Here is a 20107-nt window from a genome sequence, read left to right as displayed (position 1 = left end):
ATCAGTAACCCGATACCTGTTTGGTTTTCACATCTTCATTCATTAAAAGGGACGTAATTTAAAAGATTTTCAATTTATTAGTGCATTTTTTTCCACATTGGTTAGTAATTTAATGATTTTTAATTATTATTTTAAAATAATTAAGTAACTGTGGCAGATTTATGTTTTCGTGAGCCTCTGCTTCTCTCTAAAGCCTTTTGAAACCCAAACAAGTTTTCTTGGCTGGTTTTATATTTAGCTCCTTCAAGTCTGACCAGTTTCTGAAGAACAGAAACATTCACGCAGCATGATGCAGCCACCACTTACGCTTGTAAAAATATCATATTGTTTTATAGTTTATTGTAGGTGATCAGAGCATGTTTGTGAATGCTCCTCTGATTAATGCTTTCCTTGCAGACGATGGATTAAAATGTCTTTTTAAGATGTTGGAGGTTTGGTAAAATGTTTATTAATTTTATTCTGCTGAAATCTGCTGCCTCTCTGCTGTTTCCTCTGGTTTCTGTTTGCTCCCTCTATCAACCTCTGACGTTTCAGCTGGATTTACACCAACAGATGTAATTTAATCTAAAGGAAATTGGTTCCCCTGGATTTTATTTTGAAACTTCATGATTTGTTTATTTTAAATTAAAGGCTCTGAATAAGTGTGCATTTTATTTCAATAAGTAAAAACCAGCTTAAAATACAAGCTTTATTTATGTAAACTTTGATGTTTTTATGCTTGCAGCGAATTAAACATTTAATTTCTATAATATTACATCAGACCACTTTTAATACAGTAAAATTAAGTTTAATACCTGCTGAAATATTATTTTAAATCTGAAAATGTATTGATAGTGACTGTATATGATTTTCAATGTTGGCATATTTATAAATTTTTCAGTATCTTATAAAACCTGATAATTTACATCTTAAACCAGAAGTTTACATACACTGAATAAAAACAGCTTTTTGTTTCACTGTCTGAAGGTAAATCTGACAATCTTTCTTATTTTAGGTCATAAACTGTTTCTATGTGATAAATGATGATCTAGTGTCAGATAAGTTTATTTATTTAGGTTTATTTGGTATCAATACATTTCAGTGGTTAGTTGTGTTTGAAAAGCACTGTTTACTGTAACTGGTGTGCAGATTGAGCCAGTTTGATAATGGAAAAGTTTTATTTTAACTTTAAGTTATTGACTAAACACTCCTATAATGGAGGAAACACTAAATAAGTGGAACATTGTTATAGTGTTAGTACATTGTTCAAAATAGACTTCTTATTTAGAAAGTTAAATGAAAAGTCTGTATCTAGTGTGTATATTAAACCAGCTTGTTGTTGGATAATTTTAATCTTTAATTTTAAATGTATTGACTAAACACTCCTGTTGTCTAGGAAACACTAAAATTACCATAAAACAAACCACCAAATGAGTTACAAATATTTGGAGAGTTGTGTTATTGATCAAAATGGACTATTTACAGACTTCTTTTTAAATGAATAAAATTTTACGTCTAGATATTTGAGCAGATTAGGCCAGATTGATAATGGTTTTATTTATTTATAAGTTATTAATTAATTCTCGAGGAAACACTAAATTATTGTTCAAGACTATTTACAGACTTTTTGTTTTTAATATGGAAATAAATGTTATATTTCTGCCAATATATTGGTTATATCCTGACAAACAAATGTTTTCACTTCTCTGTAATTTCTTATTTTTATGCTGACAGTAGTTCCGGGAGTTTCTGCAACACAAGTCAAGATTTTCCAGGTTAGTAATAATAATAAAGTGTTTAATTTGCGTTACATTTGCCGACTCAACTTCATTTCCAGGAGCTCCACCCTCGCCTGGGTTTGGTTTTTTCTCTGTGTGCAGCTGCCATGAAGCAGAGGGAGGAACAGCTGGCTGAGGGAAGAGCCAGCCCGGGGAGTCAGTCACATTCCTGGCTGGGATTCAATGACTGAACCAGACACAAACAAACAGAGAGAGGGAGAGACTCGCACACACTGACTGGCTGAGTGGGGAGACAGACTGAGAGTACGCCAGACTGAGCAGACGAGCCTCATTTCGGAGTGCGTAAAACCGCAGGTTCTCTGTAGCAGAGTATTCCCGCTGATTGAACGACTTCTCTCGCCTCGGCTTCACCACTTTTTAATCGTGAGTTTGGTTAACAGAAACTGGCCTGTGATCCCGGCAGCTTTCAGTTTTCTGAATGGACGCGCTTGGGAAGCTTCTCCGCCGACATGGAAATGCGCCTTAGCGAGCTTGTTGCCGGATGCTGAGGAAGAAATATCCAGAGAGTTTCCCCCAGCTTTCATTTTTGAGTTTCCAGCCACAGACAACATGGAGGGTTCCGGCTTCCAGCCCCATCCCGGACTTCAGCAAACTCTGAAGCAGTTCCACATCAGCTCCATGCGCTCCCTCGGCGGACCGGCGGCGTTCTCCGCCCGGTGGCACCAGGACTCGCTCTTCGCCAAGGATGGCAAATCCGCGGAGATTGTGCTCTCACTGCCGACCCAGACGCCCCCGGTGATGTCCGGCCCGCTCTTCATCCCGTCCGACCGCTCCACCGAGAGGTGCGAGACGGTGCTGGAGCGGGAGCCCATCTCCTGCTTCGTGGTCGGCGGGGAGAAGCGGCTGTGCCTGCCGCAGATCCTCAACAGCGTCCTGAGAGACTTCTCCCTGCAGCAGATCAACTCGGTGTGCGACGACCTGCACATCTACTGCTCCCGGTGCACGGCGGACCAGCTGGAGATCCTCAAAGTGGTGGGGATCCTGCCCTTCTCCGCGCCGTCCTGCGGGCTCATCACCCAGACGGACGCCGAGCGCCTGTGCAACGCGCTCATCTACGGCGGGACGTACCCGCCTCACTGCAACAAGGAGCTGGGCTCCCTGGAGCTGGAGCGAACCGAGCGCAGCTTCAAGGTCTACCACGAGTGTTTCGGTCGGTGCAAGGGCCTGTTCGTCCCGGAGCTGTACACGGGTCCGGCCGCCGCCTGCATCCAGTGCATGGACTGCAGACTCATGTTCCCTCCTCACAAGTTTGTGGTGCACAGCCACAAGCGGCTGGAGAACCGGACGGTGCACTGGGGCTTCGACTCGGCCAACTGGCGGGCTTACGTGCTCTTGGACCCGGACTACAGCGACAAGGAGGAGAAAAGTCACCTGGAGCAGCTGCTGAAAGAGCTGAAGGGGAAATATGATCCGACGGGGAAGCTGTCCAGTAAATCCTGCAGAGTAAGTCATTTTGGATTTTTTTGAAAAATTAGATTTTTGGACATTTCAAGAGCCTCTTCTCTCTGCTGCATTATGTACTTTGATTAGTATTAATTCTGACTTTCCCCCAGACTATCTTTGAGTTTACTTCTGCACCATTACACTCTTTCTTTACTTCACCCTTTTTCAAACATTATAGAGTTTATGTTGATTTTAAAAAGTGCCACTTGATTGAGGCGAAAACATTTCAGATTTGCCACAATTTAACTTTTTGTCCATCCAAACCACTGTGTGTGGTAGAAAACTGCTCTGGTACATCGTCATGGCCTAATTGACCACAGAATGAAACATGGTGGTGGCAGCATCATGCTGTGGTAATGTTATTCTTTGTTAGGGACAGGGAAGCTGGTCAGATTTGATGGGTTGATTGAGCGCCAAATGCAAAGGAAAAGAAAAAAAACTGAACCTGGGGTGAAAATTAAACCTTTACACACTGTGAGGTTTAGATCCAGTGGCCTAGTCAAAGTCCAGACTTACAGGGGCGGTATAATGTAAAATCTAACTTTTTTTAAGCCTTACATCATGTGATGTTATTCCCTCATTAAAACAAACCCGGTGAGTTATTTTTCATTCTTTTATGCATGTTTGAGAAATCTTTTAGTCTCCCATGGCAACCGTTCAGCTCCTCCAGACTAGCAGCAGCAGCAATTGGGGAACAGCTGGTGGAACTGTGAGTCTGCTGAGCTTCATACATGAGCTGCATCTCAGTGAAATGCTGGTAAAAATGTTACTAAAAGCTTAATAGAGGAACATTGTTATGACGGGTGTTGGAAAGAGTAGGAGCTTCTTAAAGAGACAGAGACCCAATTTCAAGGTTAAATTACAAAGTCAAATTTATTTGTCATATTTAATATAAACAGCATTTTCACAATAACTGAACGTAACAGAGTTACTTGATTGTGCTATAAAATGGCACAGAGTGCCTGGAAAATACCTGATACTGTCTGTTTAAATCTAATTGGGAATCTGTGGAAAGAGTTGATGTTTGCAGATTTTCTCCATCAGTCCGGCTGATCTGGACCCACTGAACACGATTTACACTTATTTGTTACTTGGAGTTGATCTTTTACATTAAACCCAATTAAAATTCAGAAGGATTCGGGGAACTTGATGTGACAAAATGTGAATATCGAGCATCCATCCTGCCACCTACTCCCCTCTCACTCCTCAGGGTTATCGAAGGTCGTCTGCGTCCTGATGGATGACCTCTCAATGACATATTTTATGAGTTTGAGGGAGGCGGGGCAGCGTCAGAAGCTTTAGAGAACAGAGTTTAATGAGGTTTATAGAATATGGAAATGTGTGTGTGTGTGTGTGTGTGTGTGGGAGAAAGCCAAAGAAAAGAAAGGAGGGGGTTTGCGTGGGTCAGGGAAGCTCGGGGCCAAGAGACGAGGTGGCTGATTCTTCGTCACAGAGCAGCTGCTATGTGGGACTCTGATAATGAGTGGACTTCTCTGAATGCATCACCGTGGCGCTGCTCCAGTGTGAGCCGGGCCCAAAAGATGCCTCATGCTAGGAAAAATGAAGACTACTCGGTTTTAGAAGCACTCTGAGCTAATTTATAGATTCCTAGCAGGAAATAATTGTCTGCGGTTTTCTTTTTCCAAGTGTCCTGTAGATGCAACTTATGTGTTTTCTAACATCAGACAGCAGAGTTGATGTATCACCTGTGCAGTTAGGAATTTCTTCTAAATATTCAGAGAACCCAACGACTGTGGTCAAGTTAGAACAGCACTACTTCAACTACTACAATAAAAGACGGTCTAAGCAGTCTGCTGAGCTTCATACATGAGCTCAGCAGACTGAGCTCACTATACACTAGTTAAAGCTCCAGTGTATAACTTTTATAAAAAAAGTTGGTGTTTTTTTAACGTTTGTTAAAACTGTCACAATGACAGTTTAATGTAACTCAGATAATCTATGAAAAGACTGATTACCTCCAACCTGAGCTATTATTACTGTCGGAAGAAACGAACAGCTGCCAATTAAAAACAACACGGAGAGCCAGGACAAAGGTGTTAGTGCTGTCAATCATCCTCATGTACTCGCTGATAAATGTGCTAACAGCATAGAAACAACTCACTTTACAGGAAAACTGTTTATCTGCTGTCATCGGTGGCTATGCTAGCTAGCCTAAGCATTCACATGAGGCCAAGAGACTGCAATTGGCAGCGCTAAGACCAGCCTCCTGGCTCTGATTGGTTGGTTCTAGTTAGCTCTGGGAGTCCTGAGAAAGGCAGAGGAGCAAAATTTTGTGTCATACTATGCTGTCATGACATGGTGACAATTTCAACAAATATGTGAAAAAAATAAATGTTTGTAAAAGCTACATACTGGATCTAACTTTAGGCTAATTAGTCGAAGTCAATTGATAATTGTTTGCATCCAAACCTCCAAGCTAACTCGTAGATTTCTAACAGGAAATAATTGTCTGCGGTTTTATTTTCTACAGATGTGTTTGATGTCTTTCTAACTTCAGACAGCAGGGTTGATGTATCACCTGTGCCGTTATGGTTTCCCTCTAAACGTTCAGTCCAGACGCTCTCTCAGAGTGTGTGTGATGGACTGAGCATCAGCGCAGCCAAGAGGAGGATGGAGTGGAGTGGAGTGGAGTGGGGGGTCGGTAATGTGGGTTCGCTGTGGTTCACTGTCACCCGTGTCCCAGTTAGCAGACAGGCCTGATCCTCGGGGAGCCGCTCGCCAGCGCTCTGCCCATACATCAGCCTGACAGGACAAGCTGCTGAAAGGCCCAACTGGACTCGCCGTGGCTGCGCTTGGCTCGGCTTACCCGGCCCGAATGAAGACACAATGTTATCGGGCTGCCACAGCCTCTCTGATGTCAGGGGTGTTTTATTAATAAGAGACAGGATACCTTGTCTGCTTGGATCATCTGTCTAGACTCCCTCCCTGTGCGCTGAGCGGAGCTGCTGAGCGCGTCGGCGCAGCTTTAAAGGATTTCTTGACTGATCTGAGTGTTAATTAAAAGTTTCTCTGTTTTGCATCTGATGAAGCATTTGGTCAGTTCGCTGCAGATGGGGGCAGATTGCAGGGGGCCGCCGGCGCAGACCGTCCCATTCAGAAGCTGCAAGGTGTGTGAGCCAGGCCTTGACATGTGTTGTCAAAGGGCTGTGACCTCTGACCCTTTCTCCCCCTGCGAAGATAATGACCCAGCCAACCCCCCATTCTTTTTACACCATCCAATCACACGGCCTGGCGTCCACTCCAGCTGCCAGATGGCTTCCTGATAAAGGATGGAGAAATGTACACAACAAACATCGCTCCCAACGGCAGCTTTGCTGTTTTTAAGTTTCACCATTAGAGATAAAAATCTGAGATTTGTGGCTTTTCTTTTCAAATTCAATTTAAAGTATTCAGAGTATTTTTTTCTGTGATTAATTCTTATTCATTAATATAATCTGACATTCGCCTTAAAAACAAGATTTGACCAATTTAAAGTAAGAATAAAATGATTTGTAGCTACAGATAATCATTTATTGTGAATTTTGATTTATTGCCATCATGATAAATTTCACTTATTGATGGCAAATTTAAAAAACAAAACTAAGAATATAATCAGAAATGTTATTTTTGCCATTTTCTTCGCCGCTTGTTCCACAAAACCATCAATAAATACCAGTAAATTTGACAGTTTTATTAAATGCACCTACTGTGTTCAGTTTAGTGACATATGTTGCAGCCATACCTAAAAAATAGTAATAAATATGTATATATTTATTCTCATAATCTATGTTGTCATCACAGTAGTAGTTATTGCAATAAAATTCTAAATCCAAATCGAGCCAATATTAGTTTGTAAATTAGCTATCTGCTAAGGCAGCTAGCCTGCAGTCTGCTGCTTTACAACAATTCATCTTTCAGCTTCCAGGCCGTATTTTTTACAACTACACCTTCAATAATAGTGTTCCTAATACGGTGGTGCCCCTTTATTTTCAGCAACATGACTCAAATTCTCCAAACAAGAAAATTGTTGGAAGCGTACGAAGTGTGTCGGAGCCCATGTTTCTGCTAAGTGTCCAGCAACGGGTGGGGGAGGGGGTTCATAGCGCTTTGGAATCATAATTTTAAACGGTCGTATCTGTATGCCAATATTTTGTAGAACTAGTCATTTAAAAACTTGGTAGCTACAAAATAACTTGTTTCACTGCCAAAAGAGTTTTTCTATGAAGCCCTGTTGGAAAAGGATTATCATTTATCATTTTTATCATTTCTGCAGAGCTTAGACTTAGTCCAACAGCAATGTTCGCAGAGCAGCCAAAGAAAAGCGACATTAATATTGTATATTTAAGTATTTAATTATTTTTGCAAGTCTTATAAGAATATTACCTCAGGTTTTGCTGATATTGCCAAACTGTAATCATATTTTTGCTGTTTTTGAGTGAGATCCTTCATGATTTTTGCTGCAGGAAAATCCAATTTTCCTCCGTTATGCTGACCTTTGCATGTAGCGATTTTAAATATTGACTTTTCTGATTAGCATGGAAAGCTCTAGGAAAGAGGATTGGAATTGAAATAAAAACTTTTCGTTCAGGCCAAAGTGGAATACCTCTGAGCATTAACTGTAAAAACAAAATCCCTAAGAAGTGAGGCCAATGCGATCAATCATCTGACCGAGTGGAGAGCTAAAGGGGGCTCTGTTTGGACCGTCTGTAATGGGAATGGATATTAAAACCACCCAACTGAGGCCAATTTATGCCATTTCCCATCCCATTGTTCTCCTCATTCGATGCAAAAAGCCTCAAACCTGGACTGATGTGGAGCAAAGGAGAAGGATTTGGTTTTATTAAAGATGAATTATTCTCCTTTTTTAATTCTCTTTAGCTCCCATTATCCTGGGACTGTGCGTGTGGGCGCCGCCATGTTCATCGAGGTTGCTGTGTGTTTTAATGTAAACAGCCGAATGTTATGGCTGGATCAGCCGTATGAGCCAGATTAAAATCAGCTCACCGCCGGCTCATTTCCATTCCCATCTGTCTGCTGACCTCTCTCTAAGTCCTGAGAGCCGCTGCGGTTCAACACTTCGGACCTTGTTGGGTCTGTCTGACCCAGCCAGCTAAAACCTGACCCAACCACATAAACCCGGCTAAACGCTACCAGACGGACCTGATTCACGTTTACTGTATTCTTTAATCTCACCACTGCCGGTCCGGATCTGTTCTGAAGAATATTGTTCTTACAAGAAAAACATTTTCATTAAGTGAAATAAAACAAAACAGTAATTAACGGGGGAAAACTACAGCTGACTGGAGCTATATTGTGCATTTATAAAACTGACTAAAACATATTGAAATAATAAATATAGTATCCTATGAATCTGTTTATTAGCTTTTTGAACTGACGCAAAATAGATTTTTTTTTTCTTCTTCACACAAGCAGTTTACGTCAGATATCGGAGAAATCACGGCACTCCTTATGCCTGGTCCCGGTAAAAGTTGGGAGAAAATGCCAGACTCAGTTGTTCAACAATAGTTGAGAAAAGTTTTTTTGAAAATGGTATCTTCTGTTGAGTATTCATTACAATGTGTATATAATCACAACACAATACTAAAACCACTACTATAACTAATAAAAACTAAACTAAATAATATTTAACTAACAGAAACAAGCAAGTCCAAATCTCACCAAAATTATTTTGTTAAATAGCTCTCTGTTAATTAGCTAGCTACAGAAGCTATCCTGCTTTACAATATAACTCACAACTTTGGAGCTTAATAATAACAACAAGCAAGTTTTAACATTAAAAACTAATACACTAGTTTTTAACTAATAAAAACTAAGACGTCCATATTTCACAAATATTATTTTTCTAATAAGCTAACTGCTGAGGTAGCTAGCCTGTAGGTTGTTGCTATATAACAATACAACTCTCAGCTTTCAAGCTGTATTTTTATTCAACATCCTTGTTGAATCACTAATAGTAGTGATTGGTTCTCTTTCACTTTTAGCAACATGATTCAATTTGTCCCCAACAAGAAAACTGCTGGTTTTCAACTAATAAAAACAAGTAAGCTAGTTTTTAACAAACAAAAACTAACATGCTAGTTTTTAACAAACAAAAACTAGCATGCACACTAAAAACAAACCGAAACTAACTAAATCAGAGAAACAAGCGGTCATAACAAAATAAAACTGAACTAAATGAAACCCCATCGCTATGGTAACCCCTGTGGTTTCCTATCTTGTGACTGCTGACCGGAGCGCTGCAGCCGAACAGAGGCGGCTCGTCGAGGCAGAGGGGTGTCAGGAGCTCCCAGGGGTTGTGGCCTTCATTCTGCCAGCGGTGACCCCATGTTAAAAGGGTGTCAGCTGGGGCTCTCTCATGGGTAATGTGTGCTAAAGACCTGCTGCCTCCTTTGTTTGAGGGGCAGGCTTTCAGAGGCTGTGAAGTGCGGCGAGCGGCTCTTTGAGCGCGCCGCGTTTCTTTGGGCGCTGCGTGGAAAGGTCTCTAACCTCCTGCCCCTCTCAGGGTGGGAAATCCACACGAGTGAGACTGCTGTGTCACCGCTTTCCTTGTTACGTCCTGAAAAGATAGCTAGGAGGCCATGGTGGTGTCTGCATGTCTGATAGAAAATAAAGGCCTGAGAAAAATAAAAACTGAATATCGTCGTTACTGGAACTTTTAGAGAAATGTAAAGTTTCCAGGCAGCGCTGCAAGCAGTGATTGTCTTAGTAATCGATTATTCTGACGATTAATCGGTTAAAAAAATGGAACATTTTGCACATGTTTGTATTTAACTACATCAGTCTTTTATTTTTACACAATATTGAATACAATAAAGATGCAAATAAACAATTAGTTGTCTTTTTTAAGTAAAAAAATAAACATTTTATTGCCTAAATTGCAATAGCATGGCTTTCCTTTAGTAAACACTTCATCATTTGTAGCAAAGGATGCATCTATAACAAAATAAAACAGTCTACTAATCTGTTTTGATTAATTATAATAAAGAAAATGTGCTTAAGAGGAAATTTTTCTTTACACAATTTGAACCGATTGAAGCTAAAAATGCCACTTGAGGAGTTGTGGGTATAAAATAAAAAGGTTTTTCTTCTTAAATGCAAAATGTACTTATTTTTTGTACAGTTTTGGTTTAAACACTACCTTTTTATAGTCTTCATGCTCCAGTAAACGATTAATTGATTTCTAAATTAATTGACCAATACGTCAATAATTGATTAATCATGATTAATTCAATTAATCTTTTCAGGTCTAAACTTACAGGTAATTATATCCTCAAGTTCAAGTGACACTCTCAGAACATTCAGTTTTAGTGGAGCTAAAAACGTAACTTTGACATAACTAAATCTGTTTAACACAGCAGTAAAGATCAGACATTTATTAAAAGCACCAGTACCCAGAACTTGTCTCGGAGTTCTGGTTTGTCCATCCCAGGTTTCTTTCTAATTCTCCAATACATAAAAACTAATTTGTGTAAACTGAACATGGGCTGATAAAAAATCCTCACAGTGTTACAATCTTGATTTGAATCAGTATTTAAAAATGAGAAGATTTTCCAGGTGGTTTTATTTTAAAAGTGAAAAGCAGAAATGATTCCTACTTTTGCTAATGTGACATAGTTATCAGTACAGGCATAGCTTATACATTTAAATTAGCATTTGTAAAACTTAGCGAGTGTTTTCAGGTACTTGTTCTGCAGTTTTCTTTCCCCTGGTTAATTTATCATGCAGTCTGTGGAGATAAAAGTTGCCTTTAGATTGGAAAATGAAGGATAAAGAGCTGCTGGGTTTTCATTTGTCTTATGACCTTAAATATTTCCAAACAGCTGTTTCTGCCTTATATACATATTTTAAACATGGAGAACTTCATATATTTCCATGAAGGTTGTTATTACCAAAAATTAAAATAGGTGTCCTATGACAAATCCCTGTGGAACCCCACATCATTTTCAAACCTCTGTTGTAGATTTAATTAGTTAAATTGTTTAAACTCTACTTGAATGTAAATTCTGTGGTTGTGTAAAAAGAAGTGAGGATTATTTAAATTTTTCATACTCAAACATGCAGATTAGGGAATAAAAGTAACTTCCCATCGTTTGTGTGGACGGTTAGCCACTGAGCTAACTTGTGAAAATTTCTTGTGTAACTGGAGGAGGATGATGGGATGAGGAGGAGACGAGCGTTCGCTGTGACCGCAGCCGACGAGCTAGTTAGTCAGTCGGGCTGTTAGCTGCAGAGCAGATGCCTGCGTTGGGTTAGTGTAAAACCACAATCATCATCATCATCATCAATTCCTCCTCGATAACCTCCTGATTTCTAACTCTGTGATTAAGAGTCATGCCCATCTGGTGCATAGACAGGAAATCCTGGAGTCTGCATCTGCTGCTTGCTGAGCTACTAAGCTGCTGCAGTCGGGGGGTTTTAAACTCCGATAATCCCACATAACTCCTGGAATGCAGTTTGGTGCGCCTCAAAACTGACATGTTCTCTGGACACATTCTGCCTTTTCTCCTTCTTTACAGAAACACTCAGAGGTCTCTCCTCCCTCTCCAGTCTGTTCATAGCATCTTGACAATTTATAGCCGTTCCCACTGGAATTTTCTAATTAGAGCATGAATTAGTGACACCGCACGGAGAAAACCAACAATGGTACATTCCCCGATCCACTAACGCCTGGCTGACTGGGGCCCAGCAGACTCACGAAGCGGACTGCGATATTCAACCCTCTAAAGCTCGTCTCTTTGATTGACCTGCAGCGCCGCAGAACTGTTAGACCACATTGGACATGTGCTAATGGAGCTCCAGCCAGAGCAGAAGTAGGCCCTGCTGGTGCCATATGACAAATCGGCATGCTGCTCTCGCCTACAGTCCGCCCACCAAACACCTTCAAAGCTATCGGGAGGAGGATTAGCTCAGGCAGCTAAAACCAAACAGACTGCTCAGTGTTCAGACGGCGTTTTGGGCCAAATCTCATCCGTGCCTCCTGTTTTGATGGCTAGCAGATCCCAATCGGGGGTTGGGTGCCGTCGGTTCACCCGGGCCTGGTGCCGAGCCAGGAGAAGGGAGACGAATCAGTGTTTTAGGGATTTACGCGACTACGTCGCTCTTTGGGATATGCATAATTTATTTTGGGATTAAGGAGGGTTCAGATTAACTTTGGATTCTTCTGCGAGTTCAGTCGACGGTGAAGCGGGGGAGTCTGACTGTGAACGGCGGCGCGTTCAGCTCCAGATCTGTTGCGTGTGTTTGTGCGTGTGGGCAGGCCTGGACCGCAACATTTCGAGGCCTCCGTCAGACTCTGAGAGGACTCGTCCTCCGTCGGAGTCTGTTCATCTGCGCTCCTGATTGGAGGGCGCCTGTGGTTGCTAAGCAGAGCTGCTCTTCCTGTGCTAAATAAGAACTTTGTGCTCTCTGGCTGGTTGGCTTAAAGAACAGCGCCAGAACACACACACACACACACACACACACAGAAGTCACAGTGCACGGCCCTCTTACAGTTCAGAGACCTCCCCCTCCCCCAGCTCCTGCCCAAACTCCCTCATTGTGACCTCTGCGCTGCGACTCGACAGCTCCTCTCCTCTCTGCATCCCGTTCTCCCACTTCACCCCGCAACGCCTGGACCTTGACTGACGCCTCCTCTCCTGCCTCACCTCCTCGGTTTGACACCTCCTCCTGACCCCGTAGGACACGCGCTAGCGCAGAGGCGCAGACCCAGGACTCTGCTCCTCTCCTCCGCTGAGATCTCCTGCTGCACTCCCCCTCACTCTGCATTATACTTAGATCTCCACCTCCACTCTGGTGAGCGCGCAGCGTGAGTCTGTGCTCAGACTGGCCTACATACAGGCACACGTCTCTTTTGGAGGGACGGAAACTCATCATCCATCCCCTTCATTACAAATAGATAGATGGAGATGGAGATATTTTGTCAGGATGACCTCATAACCGTCCTTCCTCTCGTTTCAAGTGCTGGCTAAATTCACAAACGAGTGGGCTCGGCGGGTTTTTGGACTCGCTCCTCGTGTGTTCCTGATGTACCTTCTGAACAGCGCTCGGATCTCCGGGATGTTTTATTCCTCCACCCTGGGTCAAAGCTCGCAGCATGATAATTATTCTGCCCCCCTCCACCATGTGCGCTCCTAGACTTAAGCTAAACATGCTTTCTTGCAGAGATGGAGCAATGCCGCATTGTCAGCAGGCGCCCGTATCAAATGAATTCAGCACAGCTGTCCTAGCAGACTCTATTGCAGGCGAGTGGAGGAACATTATTTATTCAGCATCACAGTCACCATGGGTCCTCTCCCTCTCCGCCGCAGCATCATCTGGTCAGGTGGGGAGCTTTTTCTGCCCCTGACCTTGCATTAAAAAGCAGAGTACACCTGCCCCACCCTGCTCTTCTTCCTTTCTCTCCATTCAAAAGGACAGGCGGAAAGATGGACGCCCAGCCCGCCTCTCCTGTCGCAGGTGCCTGGTTCTTCCACGACTGCCCAAAGTGTCACTGCTTGTGGCTCTGACAGTCCTCTGGCTTTATTTCCAAGCCCAGATACTCACACCTGCTGCTGGAGCTTGAAATAGAGCAGGCCCACCCTTTATCCTATAATGAGGGGACTATTATAAGCTGTGTGTCTAAAGAAGCGAGGAGGGCTGATGTGAAGACAGGAGCCTGACACGCTCACATCATCTTAAAAAAACCCTCAAGCTGCTTTTCAGATAATCATGAAAACTAATCACCTCTCCTTTTGGTGCCAGCGGATCTAATCTGCTGCTCAGCACTGAGTGTGTTTAAGTCACCTGTTTGTTTCCGTCTCACTGCAGACAAGTCCAAAGTTTTCAGCTGCAGCTTAAAGAAAGAACATAAACCTGTTAGAAGAAGAAGATGCACAGACAAGCAGGTCCATCCCGACTTCTGGCTTCTTTCTCTCATCTTCTTTTATTCAAGTGAAACGGTTTTAGCTGTAACTTAGGAACAGAATATAAATCTAATAATAGAGGCGTTTCCAGGTCAGAACTGCTTTCTGCTTCTGTTTTAGGTCTGACCTTTAAAAACGATACCAACATATTAAATATTCACCAAACACATTCACAGGGCAGCAACTAGTTACATTTACCCAGTTACACTTACTTTACTAACCTTTTGGAAAAAATTTATATATATATTTATCTACTTTTAGGAGTATTTTTACTACACTGTACTTAAGTAATTTCATTATGAAGCATTTCTACTCTTACTTGAGTAAAACTTCTGGACTATTTACCCACTAAAAGAAAAACAAACATGTTTTAGCCAAACATTTACCAGACACATTTTATTAAATTTTATTAAAGTTTTATAGAGAAAGAAACTGATCTGCAAACATTTTACTTTGCCTGATTTTCTTATATTTTGTTACTTATATGAATTATTGTCATTTTGGTCTTTAAAATACCAAAATTTCCACTTCACTTCATAATTTGCTCCATCTGATTTTGTAAATTTTAAATATTAAATGATTGATAATTTGATCAGTTGTTCAGTACCAAACACTTTTTTCCTCTAAATTGAGTGATTTTTCTAAAAATATGTAGAAGTGGTGCTATTCTGACCTAAAGTGTTGCACTATTTGTGATATTTAAACACATTTTACAGATACCATTGAGATCTAAGCAATCAGGTTTGATTTTATTTTTCTTTCACGTTAAACATGTTTGATATTTCTGACTTTAATGCAGTGAAATAATATAAATCTGTTAGTGGTGAATGATGCAACAATCAGAATAAACATAAATGATTTTTTTCCCCTTTCTGCTGATTCATATTTTGTCGCATTAAGTTTATTTGTTCTTCGTTCAGACAATCACCAGCCAGCAGCATCTCAAGTGGCATTACTCTTATGTATTTCAGCTTCGAAAGCTGCATTTTAAAATACTTCAGAAATATACTGCAAACAAATCCACTAATAGTTTGGAGTCACTTTCCACAGAAAAATCTGCGAATACGGAAATACAAATATAAAAAAATCCACTGCAGAGACCTTCTAGCACAGATTTCTAATATTCTTTTTTTAATTTTGACTGAGTAAAAGGACTGTAATGAATAGGACTGATGTGATTTTTATGAAATTATATTAAAAAAAGCTTATTGGTGTCAAAGTTTTCTTACATTGAAGCAACAAGGCAGAAAAATGTATATTTTTGTGTTTCTCATCGCCACCAACCAGAGCAGATGAAACCTGCCAGATCATGATTTCTGGTCAGTGGATTGACGCATCTCTACTTTCTAGAAATGTTTTCGAGGAAATGTGTGTGTGTGTGTGTGTGTGACCTTGTGACAGGCTGTTGTGTTAAATCAATTGCAGGGACGGTGGTCTTATTGCGGCGTCTGCCCTGAGAGGAATGTATGAATTATTCCTGGCGTAATAACCGGGCATTGTTGCCTGCGCTCATCTCCAACAAAGGCGGCCATCTCTGCATGTCCATATTTAATTCACCCCTTTCAGCTGCTCAACTGTACGCTCCGCTGATATAATGAATCCCTCCGAAGAGATTAGTCGCCCTATCATCAGTGCAACTCCCTAATTTCTCTGCCTTTTGTCGCGGCGCAGGCTGCGCTAAATGGGATAAAGGCGCTGGCTTGGACACGGTGGGAGGAAGTGGCTTTTGTGTTTGCAGGCAGGTGCAGTGGAATGACAGTGGTTTATGCTTATTATTTTGGGTGGGTGAAGTTTTTTCTCTCTTCCTTGCGCTCCCTCACTGCCGCTGAGAAACACCAGAAACCTCTGGAGCTCGACTCGAACCCTCAATCACAGGCTCCTCGGGGGTTTGCAGTAAATTCTTCAGGCGAATGGTTTTCTCTCCCCCCTTCCTCCCTGCCTCAGTTCTCCTCCTTCTTCTTCTGCTCACATCTGGTGAACAGCACTAGCACCCTTGTCATCTTTTTACTGCGTTGAGGTCATTTCCACCCTGTCGGTAAAGTGGAAACACATGACGTGCGGGGTTCGCTCTTAATGGGGTGGGGCTGGCACTCACTCGCACTTAACGGCCAAGAACTGCCAAAACGGCCTCCTCTTGGAACGCCTCAACTTTTAAAAGGAAAGACATTTGGGGTTAATAATGTTAGAATACTTGTTTTTATCACTAAGGTGCAGCCAGCATGCTCAGGATGTATGGGTGTTTTTAATAACGCTCGGTTTGGACAAAGTAAGCCTCAGCTTGCAAATTGAGATTTAAAAGTTATTTCAGTCACTTTGGCAGAGAGAAGCTTTAAAACAATGTTCGACATGGAGGGCACGGCTTGGAACCACCGTGAGGGAAGAAATATTACGACTCTTTCATATCTGAATACTGAAAACAAGGCAAGATCTTCCACCTTAAACAAAATGTCCTATTACTCCTGCGGCATTGTTTGGTGTAAATAGTAATAGAAACATTGTTATGTGGTAGCAATGAAGTCATGCAGTAAGGAGGTCCTGGTTACATATTTGACAAAAACATAGATTTAACATCCACAGAGAAGAAAATAAGTTGGGTGTACCGATTGCACTTTTCAGGCCGATTTCTGCCAATTCCAATTTTGGCCAATCAGACAATTTTTTTTGTCTATAATGTCACTAAATGTAGCAAGAAAGTTGCTGAGTTGGCAACAGGGGGTGATTATCGTTAACTGTAAACATGCAGACATGACCTGGTGGGCCGGTCTGTCAGTCAAACGACTCCAACGGGAGAGCAGAAGAGGACGGGTTGGTTTTTAGATCTCTGCTGAGGTAAATTAGATCGTTGGATAAAATCGGCTTAATTTGTAAGAATCAGCCGATCACAGATCTGAAAGTAAGGAAATCTGCACCAATAAATCGGCTGGCCGCTAAATCGGTGCACCCCTAAAAATAAGTATTAAAATCTGATATTAATTTGTCAAGCCAACAGGGGGGTGAAGAGCTCTGCTGACCCTCAACGCCTTACTGGCCTCTTTAAACAGGCCAGTTCTTAATTTTATTGTCCATGTGAGTAAATCCCAAACATTTTTACTTTTTCACTCAGACGTCCTGACCAGCAGTGCTCAGCTACAGGTAGGGGAGGGGCACTGCTAAGTTATTCCATTTCCATTCAAGACAATGACATGGAACCTCTCAAGAAATACATTTTACCCCCAATATTTGTAAAGGTTATGACCTGCAAATACCTAAAATCTGCCAATTTTATTATTGAACACACCAAATGTTCCTCAACAATCATAAATATGGAGCGGAAATCGTCTTCCTTGTTTCCAGCCAATCAGCACCAAGGAAGATAAATGAAGCTCCTGGATTGGCTGCTTAACAAACAGCAGCAAATAGAAGGCAACAAATCTGGCAACAACAAATGTTGCCAAACAATAAATTATTGTGAAAAAACAATAATATTGTCATTTTAAGACAACTTTCAACTAATATATCGACAAGTTCGCTCTCTCAAAAAGTGACAAACTTTAATTTTGTAGATAAAAAAAAAAACACTCCACACTGGAACTGGAACATTTTAAATATCCATAATAAAACACACAACCAAAACAATAAATAAATGGACTATGTAGCCTTTGTAAACAAAAATGCCCTTTACAAAATATTAATAAAATGAATGGAAATTATTGAACTCATTTTAATTTATCAATTGATTAATTGATTATTGAGACATGTTTAGAGTTCTCCTTTGCATTTCATCTCCCAAGCTGCTTTTTTGTTGAATATTTAAGATCTTTTCTATGAAAAACAACACAAATACTGATGTTTTCCATGAGTTATGTTGAGTTACGTTCCACAGAAAAATCAGTTGAGCTTCCGTAGAAGGGCGGACATTTTGGATGAAGGCCGCCATTTCCTTGAACTTTCCTCACGTTCTACTTTTAGTAAAGTCCTGGTCTCTGCTTATCAATTTAAGCATGAATCAGTGTGTCCTCAAGGCATTAGTGAGTAAAAGTTATTAAAAAATTTATGCTGTAACAAAGGAAGTGGGCGTGGCCTCAAATTTGACTTCCTGGCGTGAGAAGACGAGAAGTTTTTATGCGTAATCGGTCCACCCACTGAGAACACGAGCTAATAGCTACTATCTCTGCTGACATTTTGAAACTAAAACCGTTACAGTTTGGCTGGGTTTGTCTTTTATCATCACAGTGATTGTGTAAATTTTTGGTCTCCAAAATATTTCACAGCTCATCTCTCCAGTTCTCGGCGGCGAGCTGAAAACCACGCTCTGCCTTCTGACACATCTTGGCATGTCTTGACAGTGCATCATTAGCATTAGCAGATTCGACCCGTCACTGTTTTCTCTTTGAAGCGCTGTTTTAGTGGAGGCGCTGCTCTGTTTGGAGCTCAGTGAAAATCTTTCGCCTCTCAGATAATGTGCTGCTCAGGAACCTCAGCGGAGTTAACAGTTTTAATGGAGTTTTACTGCCGCGCTACATGGATCTCCATGTGTCTCCAAGCAAATTCCAGGCACACTGTGGTTTCCATTTTGTGGTAGACAGGGCTGCAGTGTAAAAAGGGGTGGGCTCCAGTTACTGCTGTCTGTGGGCAGACTACAGTCGGCCTGAGTGGCTGTGCGGAGCAGCTGCATGGGTTTCCAACAAGACTCCATCACACAGACTGCAGCGGGCGGCGGCGCTCGTTATTGGGGGCGCTCAGACTCCTGCGCTGTCCCCGTTACCTCTGCAGCAACTTAGCTCTTTGCCTTTGTTCTCTCTCTTGGCTTGAAACTAGAGAACGTAGAAAAGTGCTGAGGCTGCGGTTTGTGCCACTGCCCACAGATTCTGCCGCACAGGAGGGAACAAGACTGACAAACGCTAACAGACTTAAGCTCTCTTGTCTTTGTGCTTCCCCAAAGTAAGCCCACCTCCTTGCAGACGCACCAATCAGATTGTTGTGGCCAATTTGCAATGACCGGTTTTGATCCGCTGATACCAATTTCAACCTATTCTAGTTTCACTTTAAAAATTATACCAGAGTATATATGTGGGAACTACATGCAAGCTAGTGTTTTAGTTTTATAAGAGCAGACATTATACTGCATTTGTGTGAGAGCTGACATTTTGTTAGCCATTAAGCATAATTAGCGTGGTTAGCAGAAGGAACTGTAAGCATTTCACTGGTTTTGTAACATAGACATAACAGAAATTCACATTTTTAACAGTTTAGCATTTTATATAAGTGCTTATTTCACTATAGCACCAATCAATATTCAGCATCTGTGCACCACAATTCTGGTATTCTGCTATTTTAAAACAAAAAAACTCTGATAGAAGAGTTGACATCTTAAACTGTTGTTAGCATTTTATGTTCAGGATCAGAAGAAAATTGTGGCTAGCATGACTTAAACTGCGCGTATTGACTGAATGTAGATCCTTATTTTAATCATGAGATTGTCAAAAGGCCGTCAACATTTCCAAATCCAGCCTTCCTGTTCTCTGCTTTTAGTCTTGTTCTCTCTCTCAGCCTGAATTAATTGTTTTCATGTCCGTCGTAGTTTGAAACATGTTTCCTCTGAAATTGGTTCATTAGACTTCATTATTTTAAATTTCAGTGATTCTTAATAAGTTCCACACCAGCAGCAGCGAATCTCTTCTGTGTGGTGCAAAAAGATTAAAACGTCTCTCTGAAAGTACATAACTCTGAGACAGACAGTTTTGTCTCTTTATTGACCTTTTTCAGCCATAATTCTGGCTTTAGATTCAGACGGCTTCCTCTGCTGGTGCTTACATCCTTTTCCTGCTTATTAAGATGTAATATGTGGCGTCGAGGTGTTTTGTGTTTGACCAGATGCCCTCCTGTCCCCTCTTATACTTGCTCTTCAGAAACATTAAACTGGAGCCACAGTGAGCGGCTGGAAGGACAGTAAACTTTTATCACACTAATAACCTGCAGACACAG

At 41.4% G+C, this 20107-nt stretch overlaps 1 protein-coding gene across 1 annotated transcript in view; it reads left to right on the top strand.

Moving 5' to 3' along the window:
* The first annotated feature begins 1896 nt into the window (after nucleotides 1–1896).
* Nucleotides 1897–20107, top strand: part of skib (v-ski avian sarcoma viral oncogene homolog b) — a 52185-nt gene continuing 33974 nt past the window's right edge. The window contains exon 1 of the mRNA XM_044121137.1: nucleotides 1897–3221. Within this exon, the coding sequence (XP_043977072.1) occupies nucleotides 2328–3221 (894 nt within the window). The 5' untranslated portion in view covers nucleotides 1897–2327. The remainder of the gene's footprint in view (nucleotides 3222–20107) is intronic.

This window comes from Gambusia affinis, linkage group LG07, assembly GCF_019740435.1.
Source record: "Gambusia affinis linkage group LG07, SWU_Gaff_1.0, whole genome shotgun sequence".
Lineage (NCBI taxonomy): Eukaryota > Metazoa > Chordata > Actinopteri > Cyprinodontiformes > Poeciliidae > Gambusia > Gambusia affinis.
This window is presented reverse-complemented; position numbering and strand designations above follow the sequence as displayed.